The sequence below is a fragment of the Argentina silus genome, assembly GCF_951799395.1.
Source record: "Argentina silus genome assembly, chromosome: 21".
In the NCBI taxonomy this organism is placed as follows: domain Eukaryota; kingdom Metazoa; phylum Chordata; class Actinopteri; order Argentiniformes; family Argentinidae; genus Argentina; species Argentina silus.
The window spans coordinates 4,685,755-4,706,444 of NC_139675.1; the positions used below are offsets into that span (position 1 = coordinate 4,685,755).

Consider the following 20,690-nt stretch of genomic DNA (forward strand, 5'->3'; position numbering starts at 1 on the left):
GTGGTTCAGTGGTTCAGTGGTTCATTGGTTCAGTGGTTCAGTGGTTCATTGGTTCAGTGGTTCAGGTTCACTAGAAGACAATACACAATATATACACTTGTGAATAAAAACAGCTGGTCTAAACTCTAGAGGGACAAACTCCATGAGACAAAGTTACTAGTTACTGCACTTGCGTCTAAGGGCTGTGTTATCAGTTGGCACAACTGGCATGGTCTAAAATAGACCCTCTCCCAACCAGCAGTGGCCTGCTCTGACCTGCCGTGGCATGGCTTGTTCCTCCATGACTCTCTCTCTTTCTTTCTCACTCACTCATCTATTACTAATGACGAGGGAAATACTTCACTGTCAGCCATGCCAAGGTACACTGGACTTTTCACCTCTCAAAACAAGTTACAATGGGCCATTTAATGTGTACACATCCGCTACTGAGCATAGTGGAATGCAAAGTGTCACCTGGCTTCCTAACAGAGAGAGAGAGAAAGAGAGAGAGAAAGAGAGAGAGAGAGAGAGAGGCAGACAGACACAGACAGACAGACAGACAGACAGACAGACAGAGGCACAAACTTTTCCCAACTCAACAAAAGAACAAGAAAAATTGCTGTTACAGCTATGGTCCCGCTATGCATCCCTATTGCACGGACAGGCTGAACTTTACAACTTTACAACTTTATTTGCTCCTCCGCTAGACTTCTACACAGATAAACACCCAGTCCTGAGGCCTTTTACAAGACCTGTCTGTTTTTCTTGTCTCACCTATTGGAGGAGGATGCCGACACACTCTCCCAGTCCTGAGCTTCTCACCACAGACCATGTCAAATTTATGGCTTGTTATCCTTTCTGTAAATCTCTCTAACACCATTACATAACATGGCCAAGGTAATGTACACACTAATGGGGAGAGGTACGTAAATCCATCAGGGGGCCGTAAATTAGTGCCCGGCACTTTTGTGTGCGTGGATTACATGGTTTGGAGGGATAATGGGTATTGGGAGACCATACAAACGCGCGTGTTCACTCACACGCTCACACACTCACACACACACACACACACACACACACACACACAGACACACAGACACACACACACGCACACATAGTTCACTCCCTATAAATCGGTCTTGACCACAAACTTTACACACCGACTAACGGGGCAGCAATGTCCTGGGATGGTTGTGGTTGGATGACTATCATCAGAGGATCATCTCTGGGGAATTCCACTCTCTGGTTCACCCCCTCTGGGAGTAAAGGGTTATGGTGTGTGAACCTCCACTCACCTCCATGTTATTGATCAAGGCTAGCCAGGCCAAACAGGATGACTTATGGAGGACCTGAGAGAAACACTCTGTCAAAACCACTGAGAGAGGGAGGCAGAGAGACGGGGGAGGCAGAGATAGAGAGAGAGAGAGAGAGATGGGGGAGGCAGAGAGAGAGAGAGATGCAGAGTAAGAGAAAGGAGCATGAGAGAGAGATAGAGAGAGAGAGAGAGAGAGAGTAGGGCGGTTGAGTTGTGGGAGCAAAGGGAGGAGTGTCTGTCTGGTCATTAATGTGATGAAGCACACTCGGAACATCTCCTCCACAAGGCGTAATGGCTGCACTCAGGAGCAATGAAAACATCCATCCACCGGGGATCACGCTCACATGGCAAGAAGTTACTGTAACAACCACGCATCGGATGCAGTCAAAACATATGTCTATCAGTGAGCTGTGAAAGCACACAATGTCATGCTAATGGCTGTTTGTTTTCCCCCCTTCCTACCGGAGGTAAAGAGAGAGGAGAGAGATAGAGAGGGGAGAGATAGAGAGATAGAGAGATAGAGAGATGGAGAGATAGAGAGATGGAGAGGGGAGAGATAGAGAGGAGAGAGGGGAGAGAGGGGAGAGAGATAGAGAGATGGAGAGGAGAGAGATAGAGAGGAGAGAGGGGAGAGAGGGGAGAGAGATAGAGAGAAGAGAGATAGAGAGAAGAGAGATAGAGAGGAGAGAGGGGAGAGAGAGAGATGGAGAGAAGAGAGATAGAGATGGAGAGGGGAGAGAGAGAGATGGAGAGGGGAGAGGGGTTTGGATAGTGAAAAGGAGAAGGGAAATCCAGACCGACCAGAGGCCGCACACACACGTCCAGAAGGGAAACAATACGTTATTAATGTGTGACACACACTTGTGCAGGCATGCACACACACATATATACACACACACACACACACACACACACACACACACTACCAAATCTGGACTCCCTGTGCCATATGTTCCATAGAGAAACAGGTTGGCTTTTTGTTTGAATAACACAAACGTTGCCAGATGGCGCAACACTGGTATACTGGAAATCCTAATAATCCTGAGCCCGGGGTCACCCACCCCGGATGAGAGGAGGGAGAGAAAAGAAGAGAGAGAGAGAGAGAGAGGCAGTGAGAGAGAACTAGAGAGAGAGAGAGAGAGAGAGAGAGACAAATGAGGTGCATGAATGGACTTCACACCCACTCCCAACATGCCAGTTGGGCCTAGGAGTAACTGGTGAGGTGCCTCACAGGTGCATGCTGGTGCTCCATCTTTGTCTAAGGATGAGAAAACAGGGCAGGAAAACAGACTGGCGAGCGAGTGGAAGAATCACAGAGAGGTCCAGCTTTGCTTGATGTCAGCCATTCGCTGGGTCATTAATGAGAGCTCCATTACTAAACAAGGACAGACTCCTACTTGACGCTTCCCATCAATCACCAAATGACCTGGTGGTGTGTGTGTGTGTGTGTGTGTGTGTGTGTTCATCTTGTTCACTTTTGATTCATGACTTGATATTGTATTAGGTATTCTATTTTTAATGGCCCGGAGCTACAAGACCAGCAGAGCTAAACATCAGGCCAAACTGCTAATTACATGCTAATTACATAATTGACCATTAGCATGACATTACAAATGCATAACTTTTGGACTCAGTCATCATATCACATCCATCTCTGTCAGACGGTTGCTTTGAGGTAAAACAAGTACGTCAGCTGGTCACTTCCCATCACAGCTCTGGGGGTGAAGTTGCCACTGGGCGCTGATCTAGGAACAGCTTTCCCTTTCAAAAATCAGAGAGCAGAGAACTAATAACTGACCCAAGATCAGTACCCAGGGGAGGGGGGGGGGTGATTTTGATTAACAATAAAAAAAAATAATGGAACACATGGACAACGTTTCTAATTGTTCAGTTTATTGAAAAAAAACACACACATACACACACACACACACACACACACACACACACACACACACACACACACACACACACACACAGCCAAGCATACATACAAACACACACACACGCGCACCTAATATTGATGAGCCCCCCCCCCCCCACCAGTACAGTAGACACCAGACGCCATGTTGTTTTGCGTACAGCATACACCACCACCATGGGGGAACATGTGCCTCTGATTAAGGACCAGATCCCCTGCCTGTTATTGGATTTGGAATGCGTGGCGTAAACGGGTTAGTCGTATTGTGCTAGCCAGGAATCCTGAGTTATGAATCTGATTTGTCTCAGAAATGACCCCGGCTCGTGCTCTGTGATATGGCTGCTACCAGAACCCAGCAGAAGGCCAGAGGAGTGTTATTGTGCTTTAGAGAGCATAATAGCACATCGACAACACAATCAAGTCTTGGACAAATAGTGATGAGAATCCCCGGCTGGCGTCGCAAATTAGCCTTCGACATTAGCGTAATGATTTTTCTCTTTTCATTTAATTTGGCGGGAGATTGATTCTGGATATTGGATAAACAGAGAGAGAGAGAGAGAGAGGGGGGTTAGGGGTAATGGCTGTTAGCATCAAACATGAGCTCCTGTGTGTGTGTGTGTGTGTGTGTGTGTGTGTGTGTGTATGTATGTATGTATGTATGTATCTCTATCGTCATGACCATATATGGTTTGTATGTCCACATGTGAAAGCGGACAACAGGACTGATGTGGATTTCCCACAGGTGAGGGTGTCTCCTCTTACAACCTCTCTAGGGTTTCACACACAATAAGAAGCTCCTTTGCCTCAAAGCACGGGAGATTAAGTATGTATTTGGTGTACCCTTTTCTTTCTCTCACACCTCAGGCTTACGTAATGAGACGGACACCCAGAGGGGAGACAATGGCGTGGGGGGGGGCGGGGGGGGGGCGCTGTTGGTGTGGGGAGAGGTGAGGAGAGCCCTTTGAAAAAGAGTGAGAGAAGAAAGGGGAATGAGAACAGAAGTGGGTGGTGATGGAAAGACGAAAAAGGAGAAGAAGAGGAGGGAGGGGGGGGGGGGGGGGGGCGGGAGTGGGAAGGTCTGTTTAAAACACGGGACAAGAACGCAGATAAGAGCAGAGCATTACCACATAACAACAGGTCCAGAGAAAGGGAGAGAGAGAGAGAGAGAGAGAGAGAGAGAGAACATGGGAACCTTGAGTGATTCCCAGGCTGAGGTGGGTTAGAGTAGTAGGGATGGAGGGATGTAGGAATGGAGGGATGGAGGGATGAGAGATGAGGTGTTGGGGGGAGAACAGGTGCTAAGTGACAGGAGCGGAGGAGGTGATGACCACTGCAGATAACAATTATGGATGAGACAGATACATGAACAGGGGAGGAAAAGGAGGAAGGGAGGAGAGGAGAGCTGGAGGGCTGTCGAAGGGAGAGAGTTCCCAAAACAAATTTGACCCGATACTGTTAGTTCAAAGATATGTGGTGCTTCACGGCAGAATCCTAACGTTTTTACAACATATAGGCTATCAGCTTGTGTGTGTGTGTGTGTGTGTGTATGTGTGTGTGTGTGTGTGTGTATGTGTGTGTGTGTGTGTGTGTGTGTGTGCATGCGTGCGTGCGTGCAGAGGCCTGAGAGAGATACCTCTGCCTCTCTGTTTAACTGATGGGTTACGTGTAAGATGAAAATACTCTTTTTTATTTTTTTATTATTATATATATTTTATTATTATGCAATTTATAGGGACTTCAAGGTGTGAATTTCTTTTAATATTGTTACCAATATATGCATCATATTGAGACTTTAATTATTTTTCGAATTCAATAACATAGATTTTAAAAAAATAAGGAAAATACAGCCATGGCAACCTGATCATGTACACACAAATTGTTTTATTCAATTGATGTATGGCCCAGTTATTTAAAGCAAAAATGTTTAGTTAAAAACATATATTGATTCCTCAGTTATTGTTTGAAATAAATCAAATAAATATTTGGTTGAAATAGTTTTATGTAGTCAATATTTTAGTGGGTTGAAAGCTGTTCTGTTTATAAATTAAAAGCCGGTTTCGGTTTTCGGTTGAGTTCTCTGTATTTCCCTTGTTTCACAACATGACTAAATCACATTTAAGTTGATACTTCACTGTATTGCAGGTTTTAAACAAGGGTAAACAGAAGCTAAATATCTCGTGGAAATTTTGACGAGGTGAGTCAAAGAACGTAAAACAGTTTAGACGAAAAAGGGGACATGAAATAGTGCCATACATATAACAAGGGCTTCATTCTTTGGGCCAAAACATCAACTAAATTCAACAGATAACATTCATTTCACAATCACGTAAGTGGCATACATAGGCCTAAGCATGAAAAAATAAGCAAAATGTTAAAAACGGCATACGCAAAAAATATGCTATCTGATTCTCTATGATGTTTTGCCATCAATCGCTTTGCTCGAATAGATGAATATTCTCACTCCGTCTTCTTGCATATTATAAATGACATGCGATGGCAATAACAAGCAGCAGCATTTCAAAGAATCTCTGCTGGATTTAAGCTGGCTTCTAATGGTTGTAATTCATAAAGGCAGGTGAATTGCATTAAATTCTCGTAAAAGTCCCTTAAATCCAGCGTTTAGTCTGTTCTCTATCACTTGACATATCAGAGGGGCTTAATGGAGGGATAGATTAAGCCGGGCTGCTTGTTACGCTTACCTGCCTATAGGCTAGACCCTCGACTAAGGACGTCGCTGCTGCCTCGGCGGATAGAGGTGAGGGAGGTGACGGTGTTACTGGAGCCAATCAACGATAACGGTCGGTCCTGATTCAAGTCCAGCAACACAACTGGATGGGAATAATGCGTGAAGTCAAATGTGGGTGACATGTTTTTGATGTGTGATATTTAAGGCTATATTTTAAATTCCTGAATTAAGGGAATGTCGGGAGAGAAAAAAAACCCAAAGGCTTTCGCTAATGAGACCTCAAGAGAGAAAGAAGTAGCCAAGCTTGGAAGGGAGGGAGGGTCCGTTTTTCAAGGCCTTCTAGCCTACAATGAAAGCAGCCTGTTGCAAGTCATTCTCAGAGCAAATGTTGTTAACGGTATAGCCTACAAAGCAGGGAATATCCATAATCCAATAAGAGCTTTGCCTGTAGACCAACAGGTGTGTTTGATTGTTGGTTTGTTTGTTTTTTTACTATTTTTATTTCTCTAATAATTTCTACACGGATACATGTTAATAGGCCCATGTCTTATTTTGCTGTAGGTCAAGCAGGATAATGTGCCAATATTTTCATATATGAAAGAAATCTACGTTTATGTGTTAGAAGGCCTGTAGGTTATTGCAACAATTAGGCAACATAGTAATAATAATTATTCTACTATTAAATGTCTTCATTTCGAATCTTAGTTAATAACGTTGAACATGTAGATTATTGTTTAATTGTATTTAATTGTGCAATGCCATTTCCATTTTCTGTTCTGCTGAATGTCTATCAGGCTTATCAACCACTTCTCTCACGCTCAAACAATTGGCCCTGCATAACTTTATTTATTTGTATGAAATTTAGTTTGAAAGGAGATCAGAGAGTAGAGGGGGGAATTGTAACAGGAGTCTGACCAAGTGACCTATAGGCTGATTACACGTCATTAACTGCAGACTCGGCGTATCTAAATTACTCAACGAACCTCCATGCAGCCAGATGAATTACACTTGAGCCCCACATACAACACTTAAACAAATATAAATCATGTGCCTTCCTTTGTGAGTTTGAGCATTTTTTTTACACACTCTCTCTCTCTCTCTCTCTCTCTCTCTCTCTCTCTCAAACACACATACACACACACACGGACACGCACGCACACACACACACACACACACACACACACACACACACACACACACACACACATGCGGTGTGTGGGCTGAAAAAGATATGCTGAGGAATGTCCAAATAAAACAACTCCTGTACGCCAAATAATTTATTCTGGGACCCATGTTATGCGTAATGTATATATTACCGGTTGAATAAATGCAATGATTGAGTTAATATGTTTGATTAAGCATGATTATTTAATTGTAGACCCGTTATATGGCAAAGTATTAATCGAAATATCCATTGCTCGCTTGGTTAAGGCCGATGAGATTTCCATAGAAAAATATGGGTGTAACTATCTACCTCTATTCTAAATAACACAGTAATTCGAATGAGCCCTGAAACTAAATTGGTCATCTATTTGAATTAACTCTTTACCTTGTCTTAGACTATTATCAGAGTCTGCGAAAATAAATTGTCCCATCAATAGAACTATTTTTTTCATTTCTACCACGGCGTGAGGTCGTGAGTGATCACTTTTCTATTTTCAAAACATATTTCTAGAGAATGATGCATGCAATACAATATTGTTTATTCACAATAACCTTGTGATGAAATTCTTACAATTTGTTAGAAATACTGTTTGTTTTTATACAAAATGTTGCCTCCGGTGAGTTGTAGGCCTAATGTCGGGGGTCATTGAGTGCCATTTGTACATAATTTATAACAGATATTTTGCGGCATAGGCCAAACAATAAAGCCTTTCTGTATATGTGCCCTAATATTCCGTATAATAATGAGAGACCGTTTGTGATCGAAGTATAGGTCTGTTTGTGCAATGTTCGCAAACAGAGCCATATTGAGATAACCAAGTATTTGACAGTGTACGTGAGTAGGCCTGCCTAGCTGTACCGTGTAGACTTGTGTTAGATTTACCTTCATGAATGAGCCCGTTAAGGAGATTAATTTACTAAATGATTCGGTTTTGTTCCATATTATTTTGTTGACCAATGCGGTACAACGTATGCAACGGAGTTAACAGATAATTTCCCTGTGAGGGAGTGAGTTTGAGGTTGAAGTGGGAAATCTAACATTATTATCATACATGTGTTGTAAGGCTCATTCAGGCTATTGGTGTCTTTTCTGTTTGCCTTTCGAGGTGCATCAAAAAGTAGACAGGCAGACACGGACAACTGAAATCATTGATTACGGAAATATAGTTTACTGCAACTGTCAGAATGAGTGCTCTTTTTCACTAAACATGCATTGCATTCACCGTTTTCAACCGGTTTTAAAGGCTTAATCGGTGTTCAAACGTAGACTGCATTGAGTAGTCATTCTTAAATAACAAGAGTCTCAATGTTTACCTTTAAAGGCAAAGACGTCCACACATGTCATTTCGTTGATGGTCTTGTAATTGCAATAATTACGCGGTGTAGGCATATGGATTTTTCACAATCTTAGTGGCATTAATAAAAAAAAATGTTGAGCCTGCCAATACTTAAGAGGGCCATTGAAATTTAGGAGCGTAAACACCCTGCAATGTAGGTTATGTCCCTCCTACTCTGCGATGTGATTGGCTGAGAGCAGTCTTGACGACATATATTAACCCAAGTAGTTCTAAAAATGAAGCTGTGACATGGAGATCAAACGGAGGAATTCTCGCTGTGTGCAAAAGTAAAGCCTGTGTATTGCATGCACACCACCAACTGGGATTTTGAGACTTTTTGTTGTCTAATGTCCTAGTTAATGAATTCCCACAACAGGTCTGAAATTCAAGGAAAGTGTGGTGAAAAACTAAATCCAAGCGATTGGGAGGTCAGTTCATCGGATGAAGCATGCATTGTGAGTCTCGGTTATGGAAAAGGGACTATCTCGCTTTGGACATCGACAAATGGAGAAATGCGTGTAAGTAGATGATATCGTTTTTTGTTTTTTTTAAATTCACACTAGACCGAGACCGTGTAACAGTTGATCGCTGAATAGAAGTTGGCCTAACGTTTAAAAAAGCGCATGCATTACTGAGGAAAAAGTTGATGGGTCTACATTGGACAAACATATCACGCAGAGCTTTTCAAATGACCAATAGTGCAAATTGACTTTTTTATGGGGACATCATTCTAAAATATCTGGAGAATTTGCCGATAATCCGAGAGAGCAAACGCGTTTGTTTTGCGTGGTTCGCTATAGGAACAAGTCGTTTTTGGTTGTTGTCGCGATGAGTTTAGTTGGTGGATTCCCTCACCACCCGGTGATGCATCACGACGGCTACTCCTTCGCTGCAGCTGCAGCTGCGAGCCGCTGTCACGAGGAGAACCCCTACTTCCACGGTTGGCTGATAAGCCACCCGGAGATGTCTCCCCCAGACTATAGCATGGCACCGTCGTACAGCCCCGAGTACTCCACCGGCACCCCGGTGTTAGACCATGCGCACTACGGAGGTGTTCCGGGGGCCGGCGCCGATAGAATGGGACCCCGTCCGGTGAAACGGAGACCTACGGCGAACAGAAAGGAGAGGCGTAGGACTCAGAGCATCAACAGCGCCTTTGCGGAGCTCAGGGAGTGTATTCCCAACGTTCCTGCGGATACTAAGCTGTCCAAGATCAAGACCCTCCGGTTGGCTACCAGCTACATCGCCTACCTCATGGACATTCTGGACAAGGATGAGCAGAACGGGGCAGAGGCAGAGGCCTTCAAAGCGGACTTCAAAAAGACAGATGCGAAAGACGAAAGACGAAAGAAAGAAGTGGTAAGGCGATAGTAAATTAAATTGATGTATAACTCATGTATGCAGACAGGATAAGGCACGAGTCAGCATTCCAACTGAAAAAACGTTTCCCTAGGTTTGAATATTGTCTGTTGTGCTCCAATAGTTGATAATACTTATTCACTGAAATATCCTGACTTTGCACTCATACAAATAATACACGACTTATGTTACTGACACTGGATTATGTAGAGTAATACATGGTAGCTTGTTTATTCTCTAATATCACGAAGTTTGATTCATTGGCCTATAGTAGTCATTGGCCTAAAGCAGCTCTTGGTTCTACCGCCTATAGGCCTACAGGACGCTAGAGAGAAGTGGTGAAAATATACCGGCGCATATTTACAACAACAATAATAATAAATTGCATACTTCTCTTTAATTCCAACAGAGTGAAGTTTTGAAAAGCTCAGCGAGCAGCAATGACAAGAAAACCAAAGGGAGGACAGGTTGGCCGCAGCACGTCTGGGCTTTGGAACTCAAACAGTGAAAACTGACCCCCCCCCCCCCCCTCCCTCCCCTCTCTCAGACTTGAAATGAAAAGTCTTCTTGACTTCATTTATTTGTACTCTCACTTTATTTAATGGAATATTTATGTGCAATTGCCGCTACGGAGAGTGGATATTTGAAGAAAAAAAACCCATTCCATTTAAAAGAGGAGGAGACCCCCTTGGTAAGGGACTGTGTGCCGTCTAATATGTGGGTGGATGTTTGTTTTTGTCCAAAAGTGAACCAAACATAAATGTTGGCCACTATGGTGTATGTGAAGTTTAGGTTCTCAATCTAACTCTCTCTATTTCTCTCCCCTGTCTTTGGATATTAATATCAATGGAATTTGGCTTATGTCGTAGTGCATTTCAAGCAATGTTTTATTTGAAAGTCATGAAGTGTTATGTTGTCATTTTTGTGGTCGTATACAGTATTTGGTCGTGTTTTAAACAGCTGTTTAGTCCACTCAAGTGCACTTCCGTCCAGAGACGTGACATTTAAATAATGGGATGTAAACAATGTAATTAATTCAATAAACCACTGTGTTTTTTTTTAAACAAAGTCAACCATCTTGTTGCATATATTGGAATAATTATGGAATATATATTTAAATTGAGACTTAGGCTATGCGCTACTTTTTATTTAGTTTTGTCAAAGCTAAAGGTATTTATTCGAGGCCTCTAAAATATTTCCAACTGTAAGCCTGGGCCTGTATTCCTCTGTGAGTCACGTCAGACAACAGCTCGTCAAACAAACATTCCCACGGGCGCGGGAAAGACTTTTTCGGTTTGCATGAGAACATGCAAGTTCCTGACATGGGTGATTGTGTTGGAGAGAGAAAATAACAATGAAACTAAATATATATATTTGTATGTAGAGTGCGCGGGACGAGTAGACCTAATTAAACCCACGTTGTGTTCTTCGGTCAGCTATAAGCTCCCTTAAGGGTCAGTTATTTAATTGTTTATATCAAACTATGTGTATGTCCATTAGGTCATGTGCATGACCAACTCAACGTAGCATAAGTAGACATTGTTACCATCGGGGTCAAAACACAAATGATGTCTTCCTTCTTGTTCCTATATAATTGATAATGATGATTCTGAGATAATTACTATCAGTTTAAAACACTATTAGTATAGCCTACAATAATGTTTAATATGCTTGGTATTATTAATATTATTAATATCAGTGTTATTATTAATTTATTTAATACTATTACTATTAGTTATCAATAGTAAGATTATCACTATTATTGTTGTAGTAGTAGTAGTAGTAGTAGTAGTAGTAGTGATATTAGCCAACTACAGGCCTATTGTTTGTAGGCAATTTGGCTAGTGGAAGCACGGCTGCTGACTTACTTTAGCCTACATACTGGCTCCAAAAGGGTGAACTAAAAAACAACACATATGCTATAAGGTCCACCGTTATTATGCTGCTCTAAGGCCTACTGTTTCTAGTGACATATATATACTTGCCTTGATTGTGAGTAGTATTGTATTGTTAGTACTTAAAGTGGATACATTACAGGCTTATGGTGATCGAGCTAACAGTAGCCAAATGTATGCCAGTTTTCTACATACTTCGCTATGGTGCTAGCTAGCTTCTCATCCAGCCACATTTTGACCTGATTTCGCATTCTATTTCCCATTCTGACGTGATTCCTATTCCTTGCCTATTATTCCTTAACTGCATAGGTAGCCTACTCGAATTTGTGGAGTAACGCATGCCTATTCTTTCCAGCAGTCCTTAAAGATGTAAACACGGCATAAATGTTGGCTTGAAATTCCATAGGCTAATTATGGCAATTCACTCTTCTCGCCCGAATCACAAGAGGACTAGACAGACCGGAGCCTGAAAAAATGTGGATTTTGACGTTAAAAGCTGGTTGGTCAGAGGAAGGTAGATTGTCGAGGCAGGAGAGAGGGCCAGCTATCGGATGCTCGGGTGATTGATAGCGTGCCTATCAAAATGTTGAGCTGAAGTGCCTTTTATTTTGGGGGTTGAGGGGAGACGATACAACCGGCTGCAAATCGTTGTTGCTATATCACCAACATCTGACCTCTGATAGTTCAATAGTCAAATAAATGCATGCTATGATTTTGATTTTGTACATCACTGATCACAGATTAAAAACTACCTAGTTCACTGATATAAGAGAAATGTGTCAATTGGTGTAAAATAGGCCACACCATAAAAACTTATTATATAGCCTCGGCGTAGTCATAACAAAACGTTGTATGTTTCACTTTCCCGTCCACTTTATCACATTTTTTTTTATTTATTATTTGAGATTAATATGTAAACTTAATTTGCACTCTCGGCTTCTAATCGCTAGCCAGGCCTACATATTATCTAAGTCATATCTTTTGCATAATCGGAATGCATGGGGATCGAGGAAAGGCCTGGAGTCACATAAAAAAAGGCATGCAATTAAACTGACATGTACAGCAAAGTAAATCATAGACTAGAGGACACGCGGGAGATTTACAGCCCATCCGATTGCATCAGAAAATCAGTTGTAACATTAAATTGGCTGTTACACCGGCCCGAATAGCCTAGGCAATATGCCGATGATTATAATTTGTCTTCAACAAATGGCGTTTGAAATAGTATCAAACAGACTAGGCCTATTCCTTTTGACCTGTGAATAACCTGCTGCTGTATCAGCGCCGCTCATCATGCAGAGAGGATGTTATAGCCTTTATGCTTACATTGGGCGGATAAACCTTACTGTAAGGCTTTGTTTTCCACCGATTCATCGCATCATCCCATCAAAATAAACATAAATACCAATATGATTAACTCTGGAATGGGATAGTTTACTGGTTGGTAAAAAAAAGTATTTAAAAAAAATATATATATATACCAGGTACGATTTCATCTACCTGGACAGTGCAATGGCATGTTTAGCTCGCATTTTAAAAGTTAATCTAATTTAATAAAGACGTAATTTATCACATTAAGATTATGCCTCATATTGTTTGTTCTCAACTTTTATTTCTACCCTTAAGTGGACTTATAACATGATAGATTACTAAATGTGGAATAGTATTTTCCCTGGTATTACAAACATCTGCGAACGATTAGTTCATAAGACCCTCCTACAGTTTTTTCCCCCTGTCTCAAGGAGAGCCGGTAGACATGTTGACGTCAGATCAGACGGTTGGGAGCCATCCTGCTGCAACGCTGAACGTAATGACGCTGTGCGTTGCACTCCACCTATACTGTACGTTAAATCTGGAAAGAGGATCATAAAGCATTTTTTTTAATGTATCAAGCGAGCCATAGGGAAACTATGGCATCATTTAATAAGAAGGCCACGCATGCAAGTTGTTGTTATTTTAAAAGCCTGGAATAAATGTTGCAAGAAAAACAAATCCGGGAGAATTTATGGCGCATGCTCATGCTGTTCTTTCAATTAGACCGGTCCCCCTCTAACCTAAAAAAAAATCTACTAAAACCCACTTACAGTGCAACTCTTTCCGTGATGAAGTTCACATGAACTCAGCAATGTATTTTTCAGGGTCAGCACTAAAACAACACCCTATGCATGATTGCACCACTTTGAAGGCCACGAACAAAGATATAGGTCTTATATTCCACCACTGCATTTTTTCGCATGCATGCTCGGCCCAGATACATCATTTTCCTTTGCACCGGTCTGTTATGACACATTATAGACCATAGGCTACTATGTACTAATAAATAGGCCTATTCAATCTTCAGGCCTAGATGTTAGGGGCAACATCTAAACGCGTGAGTTTCGAATTCGGCACAACGCACACCTTTGAGTTTGGAGCGCATACACCAAAATGTGGCTCCTAATTCATTGTTTAGCCTATCAATCGATGAACGTTCTGGAATGGGATAGTTCTTAAACAAAAAAAAAACAAAAAAAAAAAAAACATTTTGATGTTAAAGAGCAATAGAGGTGAATATAGGCTATTCCAAAAAACAAAACAAAATCAAAAGCATGCATAGTCTACAGCCAACAAAATAGGCTATTTTCAGACGACTTTCAGGCGATTTTTGTCTGATGGGAAGCTTTTCATTTTGCTCAATAACAATGTTGTCAAAAGACATGCTTGACACAATAAATGTACTCAATATTCCAAAACTCAAATTTACATTCTCCCATTGATAAATATAGGCCTATGCCTGCCATATGCATTGGCTTAAATTGAAATATCCTTTAGAGGCCACGTCCAGAATATGATGTTTATTCTCAAAGTTTATTCAGTAAGTGTAATGACAAGGCAACAGATGATAGCCAAAAACATGCATTAGGCTATTTCATTTGAAAGAACATTGCGAATAGTTGTTTTGTCTAAGTGATGATTTTAGACTTCAGTGAGTTCAGTGAGATCATTATTGATTTGTGACTCAAACATACCGCCTTGTCTGTACAGCGTCTTAACCGTTGCGATTTTGTAAATAACGGCAAAAACAGACAACCAGACTATGGACCATTATGCGTTAACTGCCTACTTTTACGCGCGATGTTTTGCGGAAGATCGGGCCTGTGCCCTGTGTTGCTGTCAGTTGTGACAGTTCCCAGATGGAGCCTGCTACTGTATGTGAGATTGAGTTTCTCACCAAAAAAACTCCCTCTCCATCCAAACCGTCCTCAAAACCCTTCTCCAGGCACTCCCGTGCGCTGGCTCCCAGGACAGAGGCGAGCCTGGTCGGAAAGCCTGCTCCCCATGTCCGCGGTGTAGAGGAGGCCACTACCAGGAGATGGGGAATCGACACGGCTTGTTGGAGCACTGATAAGCAATATTATTGGAGGTCTTGAACGTAAAGGACCATATCCCGGTAAGCAGATTTAATCATCTGTTTTGAACAAATGTCGTGCAAAATGCACTTGACCATTTATACTTAAAAGGCCATGTCCTGTCTTGCTTACATGTGATCCACATTGTTCTGGTTTTGGTATTTAGGGAAGTTTGAATCGAAGTAGAGGTGAACTTGAGTAAGTGGCATGCTACATATATGTGGAGCGTTGTGCGCTCATTTTGCTCAGGCAGAGGCCCTATTTCTTAAGTTGTAACTACACGGTTATACTACTTCCACGCTATTTACAATAGCGCATGCTACGAATGTTAACAATAACAATAACAATAACAATAACAATAATAATAATAATAATAGCAATTATTTTTCACATTATAACATTTGACTAAACATAATACTGAAAAGATAATTTCACGAACACTTTTTTTTTTTTTTTTTTTTTTTTTAAATAGGTGATTTCAACTATCCTGCAGAAAACGAGGACTAAATAATACTTATACATATTACAAATGCGTGCTTTCTAAAAAATCTTTAAAAAAAAAAACACTGTGGTGATTTCTGTGTCTGCATCTCCCGGCCACGCTGAACACGCTGGCATGTGGCGCGTTAGTTCAAGTGCGAGGAGAGGAGGACCTCCCAAGTGGAAGAGGGCATGCGTGTCATTTCAGGGGACTCGGCTAACACTCCATTCATCCAGGCGAGCAGGAGGCGACTGGTCTGTTTTGTCGGTGATAAACATTTAAAACCTTTAATAGAGAGCATAAATCCAGTTGGAACTCCACTAGAAAACATTTACCGGAAAATGACTGCAGCCTAACCTTCCATGTGTGGGCCAACAATGTTATTCAGTTGGCGTAGTGGTTGCCACAAAATAGGCCTACCATATGTGAAACTACCACAACTATCAATCAAAGAAACAAGCAATATAAAAATTGATTGAGGTTCTTCATTAGGCCTTCTCAGCAGCCATGCCGTTTGGTGTCCCAACTCTAAATAAGCCTGTGAAATTGTGTCTAGTTATAACCAACCCCTGAAGCCCTGTGTGTGTGTGTGTGTGTGTGTGTGTGTGTGTGCGTCTGTGTGTGTGCGCGCGTGCATGCGTCCATGCTTACGCTCATGCCCGTTCGTTCCCGTCCGCAAAATGTAGCCTATATTTTACATTGTATACGCTTGTTTTGCGTAATTGAAAAGCGCTCGATTTTATTTTTGGCCTCGATGGGCAACGCATACTGGCACAATTCTGTGCGGCTGGTGAAACAACGTGTCTACCAAAATAGCTAGCTCTTTCTTACTTAGCCTACGCCTAATTCAAGGCTTCCAGTTCATTTTGTAAGAACTGGTGTCCAAATCATTAAGGGTGGATACCATATTACCGTCTATTAGGCCTAATAGTTATGTTTTTCTAACTAAACGTTGTGGATTGACACTGACTGACCCTGGCCAGATACGAACCATTTTATGCCATTCATTAAAGTAGAGTGCGCTTCGGAGCCGTGTGATGAACGGCAGCGGTAGTGTAATATATCTTAAGCGAGAAATAAACAGACCGCGGACATCACAGACACAAGTTATTCACAGTATTAACCTTTTAAACTAACCAATTAAACACACGAATAGACAAGAACGAAAATCATCAAGGGCAAAAAGCTACTGGGGTCTAGGCTGGGCCAGGATAATGTAAATTAAATTATTGAAGTGATGAGAGTATAAGCTATATTTAGCTGCGCATATTCAATACACAAGCCAGTGATAACTTGCTTACTAAACTGTCTTATTTTGAGAAATATGCTTTCATATCAGACAATTGTTTTGGCCAACTTGGTTGGAATCGCCAGAGTGTTTGGCTTGAATAGTATTAAGCAGATAACATAGGTTATAGCCAATTGCGTATAAGCCAAATAGCCTAAACAGATACTCCCCTGTACATTAAGGAACTAACAAGGCCTACTCTCAAAACGATACAACGCTATAGACCTACTTGAGGTTCATGATTTATAAATAATAACATTTTCAGACGTTTTTATGCTTTGAACTGTTGACACACTGGCAATTGAAAAGTGTGATTTCAACCGCGTGGTTGAAATATTAAATGATCACATTGTGGTATTTCGATGCGCTATAAAACATAACATAGTCTCATAAAATGGCCTAAACATGAATGCAGTATAGTGCCATTTCTATTCCGTCTTGAAATGGAAAACGAATGGATAACAAACATCCTATTTGAACCTGTATTTCGCTGCTACATTTATGCAGTAGCCTACCAATCAGACAGAGCCCTTGTGTAGGCTAGAATTAGCCTATAAGCCTGTAAATCTGTAAAATGATATAGGCCTATATGTGGCCAATAATGATGTAACTGCAATCATAGAAAACACGTTTTAATGCTTGATTTATCTCCATCCCCTAGTTGACCTATAGGCTACGTGTGTCTTCACAAAACATACAGCCTATTCAAAAGTCATGTGTACATCCTGTGTACAGACCCATGGCTACAAAGGGAAAACGAAGAAATAAACAGTGATACAGACTAAATAAATTATCTAACAGACATGGCTAAAAAAATTGTTTAAATGTTTTTCTACCGGAAAAACATAGGCTAGGCCTAAAACAACTGAAAGTTTGTCCAAGGGTGTAGGGATGGGCACGTAATTACATTGGCCAAACTAAAATAATCCCACGACGAAAATATATTGTGTTTTTTTATACTGCGTTTTTCTAATGCATGATAAGGTATCACATCGACTTTTCAGCAACGTTTCCGAGAGTCAGCACAGACTGTTTACTGCGACACAGAAAAAAATACCGTTTATTTTAATGTCTTGAATATTGGTTAGAAGAAGGCTATTATTTAAGTATTTTTGGATGACACGATTTGGCCTGCTGATTGCTCTTCATTCAGACGCAGCAACGTGTTTCTTACAGGGGAGGCTATGTCAGTCATGCGGAAGCTGTCAAAAGACACCTTTGTTATTAGGCTACCCCAAGAGGCTATTGTGTCACTCTCCTGAGTGCGAGGTCAAGAGGGATGTCGTAAAGACGGTGCAGTGACTGTCAGTATTGTCTACCCATCTCTGATCACTTGGAGCGACGCAGACATCAATAGCGGGCGCGGCATGGCCCGTAGGACTATTGACTTACTGCGATTTGCCCGCATGCAGTGACCAGGACGAGGGGCAATTTGGAAAACAGTGAAATACATTAAGCCTATCAAACATTTCAAATCGACATGTTTTTAACTAAACTTTTAATTGATCATATCAATGTAAGCCATATTGCAATCAAGAGCTTATAGGCAAGACAGAGCGTCGCTTGCCGCTATAGAAAAGTAAGCCCTATCGTAGGTTTTCACAGTTGAAATGCGATAGACAATAATCATTCACGTCGGGCGTCAGATGCCTGCCTGCTGTCCTGCATTGACCCTTTTCCCATGGCGGGTTGCTGACCGTGCTATTAAGTTATTCTCTTATCTCTCCGGTGGAAGTGGATGGGATAACTATGTCGGGTTGATGGCATGAGGCCTATTAGGCCATTCTCCTGGCCCACCGTGTTTCCCTAGACTGTGCTGTAATACAATAAATATGTGCAACCATATCCCACATTTCTCTACAGTGAGAAAATAATTTATTTCGGCTGCGAGACATGCTCATACTGTACATGCTCCCTCTTTTCGCGACAGAATGGTGACCACAGACGCCCATAGCCTAACACATGCAATTCATATGTCACACTCTCCAACTGCTAAAAGAATAGCCTACTTTACATAGGCTACCACTCTACTTTTTTCCCATAGCATTTTTTTCCATTCCACTTAGAATCAATCAACATCTATGTTTTTTTATAGATAGCAATGTTAGACAGGAATGCATGTCCTTCCAAACAACAAGAACCAGGAACCGGTTATGTGATATTGTGTCTTGCCATGTGCTCAAATGTCTATGCTTTGGTGTGGGCTCAGCACCATAACGGTTACATTGCCTTGTTATGAAACAAGGCGTGCATGTTACCATCCTACAAGGCCGAGTTTTCTCTTTCTTCAGATCATGAATGAGGTCAGAGAGGAGGAGAGTGGTGATGATGCACTAACCCCCAGGCCTCCCCAGGCCCCCACCCCCCCCCCCCCCCCGTCAGTCAGTCACGGCCCTGGGAGAACGGTGCATCCGGGGCCAGGTTCCTCTCCCATCCATCATGGCCAGTAATGGAGAGGCTCTGGAGCAGAATGTGGCTGCCAGCGTCATGACAACCATCTATTCTCTCCACCTCTCTCCTCTCGTCTCATTGCATCTTTCTTTCTCTCTCTCTCTCTCTCTCTCTCTGACTGCTCCCTCTTTTCCCCTTGACATGTTGCATGGCAGTCCCATTCTACAGGGTCTCCCTCATTCCCTCTATGCAGCGTACCCATACGACGTCCACCATGTTGGATGGGTGTACTGGGATCTATGCGTCCCTTCATTTTGCGTGCACGGCACATTCCGGACGCAGGGAGAAGCCCCTGTTCCAGGGGGTACGCACACACCAAGGTGTCACTGGTGACGGCCCTCCGATGATTAATGAGCATGCAGAGGTTTGTTAAATCACGGCCAATGAATGCATGCTTGTTTTAATTAGGCTGATGACGACGTCGTTCTGTTGACTCTCACAGAGTACACCCATCACAAGCACATGGTGCCTGTCATGTGTGTGTATGCACATACATGCACAATAGCAATTGGTTAGCCCCTTTACCTATGGGCGATTCATCCCCGCCCCTGAACTTTGAACTCGGATACCCCGCATAGATGACCTATGACCTTAAACGTAATCCCAAAGCTACCAGGCATTTGTCTCTGGTCCCTTGAAGGGGAGCAGTCAAATCACACAGGTTAAGCCTGTTTAATGCTGCACGTTAGATATTGTTCTTTCTTACTGAGATCAAAGGGGGTTCTCTTAGGTCTGGCCTATCGCTGGTCTCATGAGTGTCAGGTTCCTTTTTCCTCCAATCGCATCACTGGGGAATCCTCTCCTCTCATAGGCTGGGCTGTGCCGGAGAATCTCTAGCGTGATGGAGCAGCTTCAGCTCGAGACCGCAGCTCTTATGATACGGACAGTGAGACCGCAGCTCTTATGATACGGACAGTGAGACCGCAGCCCTTATGATACAGACAGTGTGAGAGTCATCTGGCTTGTATGCTGCAGCAGGCTTGGCTGCGGAGCTGTACAAACAGGTGTCCAGAGTGGCTCTCGGTCCTGCGCTGTCCACTCTTCTTTTACGGTGTCGAGTTTGAGGAGCGCTTGAGGAACGGCTCCAAATGACGTGGCCCTGATAAGTAGGGCTGCTGTCTTTGTTATTTGATTTATAAGTGCTGCTGATGAATCTAATTTCCGCATTTCCTCTAATTTGGAGCAAGTTAAGACGTCATGGTCTGTGCCTATGCCGTGATTGATTATTGGTAGGCCTAATGCCTTCTGTAAAGGAACGCATAAACGTGATTAATATGAGTACTTAATTCCATGGAGTAGGCTACACTAATTTACAGATAAATAATAAATGGATATGTTCAGCTAAATTAGACTCAATACAATTGCGCTAATAATATGGAAGTTCGCTGTGGTAGGACAACGAAAAACAATGCAAACAAAATAACGACT

General features: G+C 42.2%; 1 protein-coding gene across 1 annotated transcript; it reads left to right on the forward strand.

The window, feature by feature from the left end:
- Positions 1-9,227: 9,227 nt before the first annotated feature.
- hand2 (heart and neural crest derivatives expressed 2) lies at positions 9,228-10,266 on the forward strand (the record flags this gene model as incomplete). The annotated part of the gene is made up of 2 exons (XM_083692755.1): positions 9,228-9,758; positions 10,168-10,266. 2 exons carry the CDS (start codon positions 9,228-9,230, stop codon positions 10,264-10,266), a joined length of 630 nt encoding a protein of 209 aa, XP_083548881.1.
- Between the last annotated feature and the right edge of the window lie 10,424 nt (positions 10,267-20,690).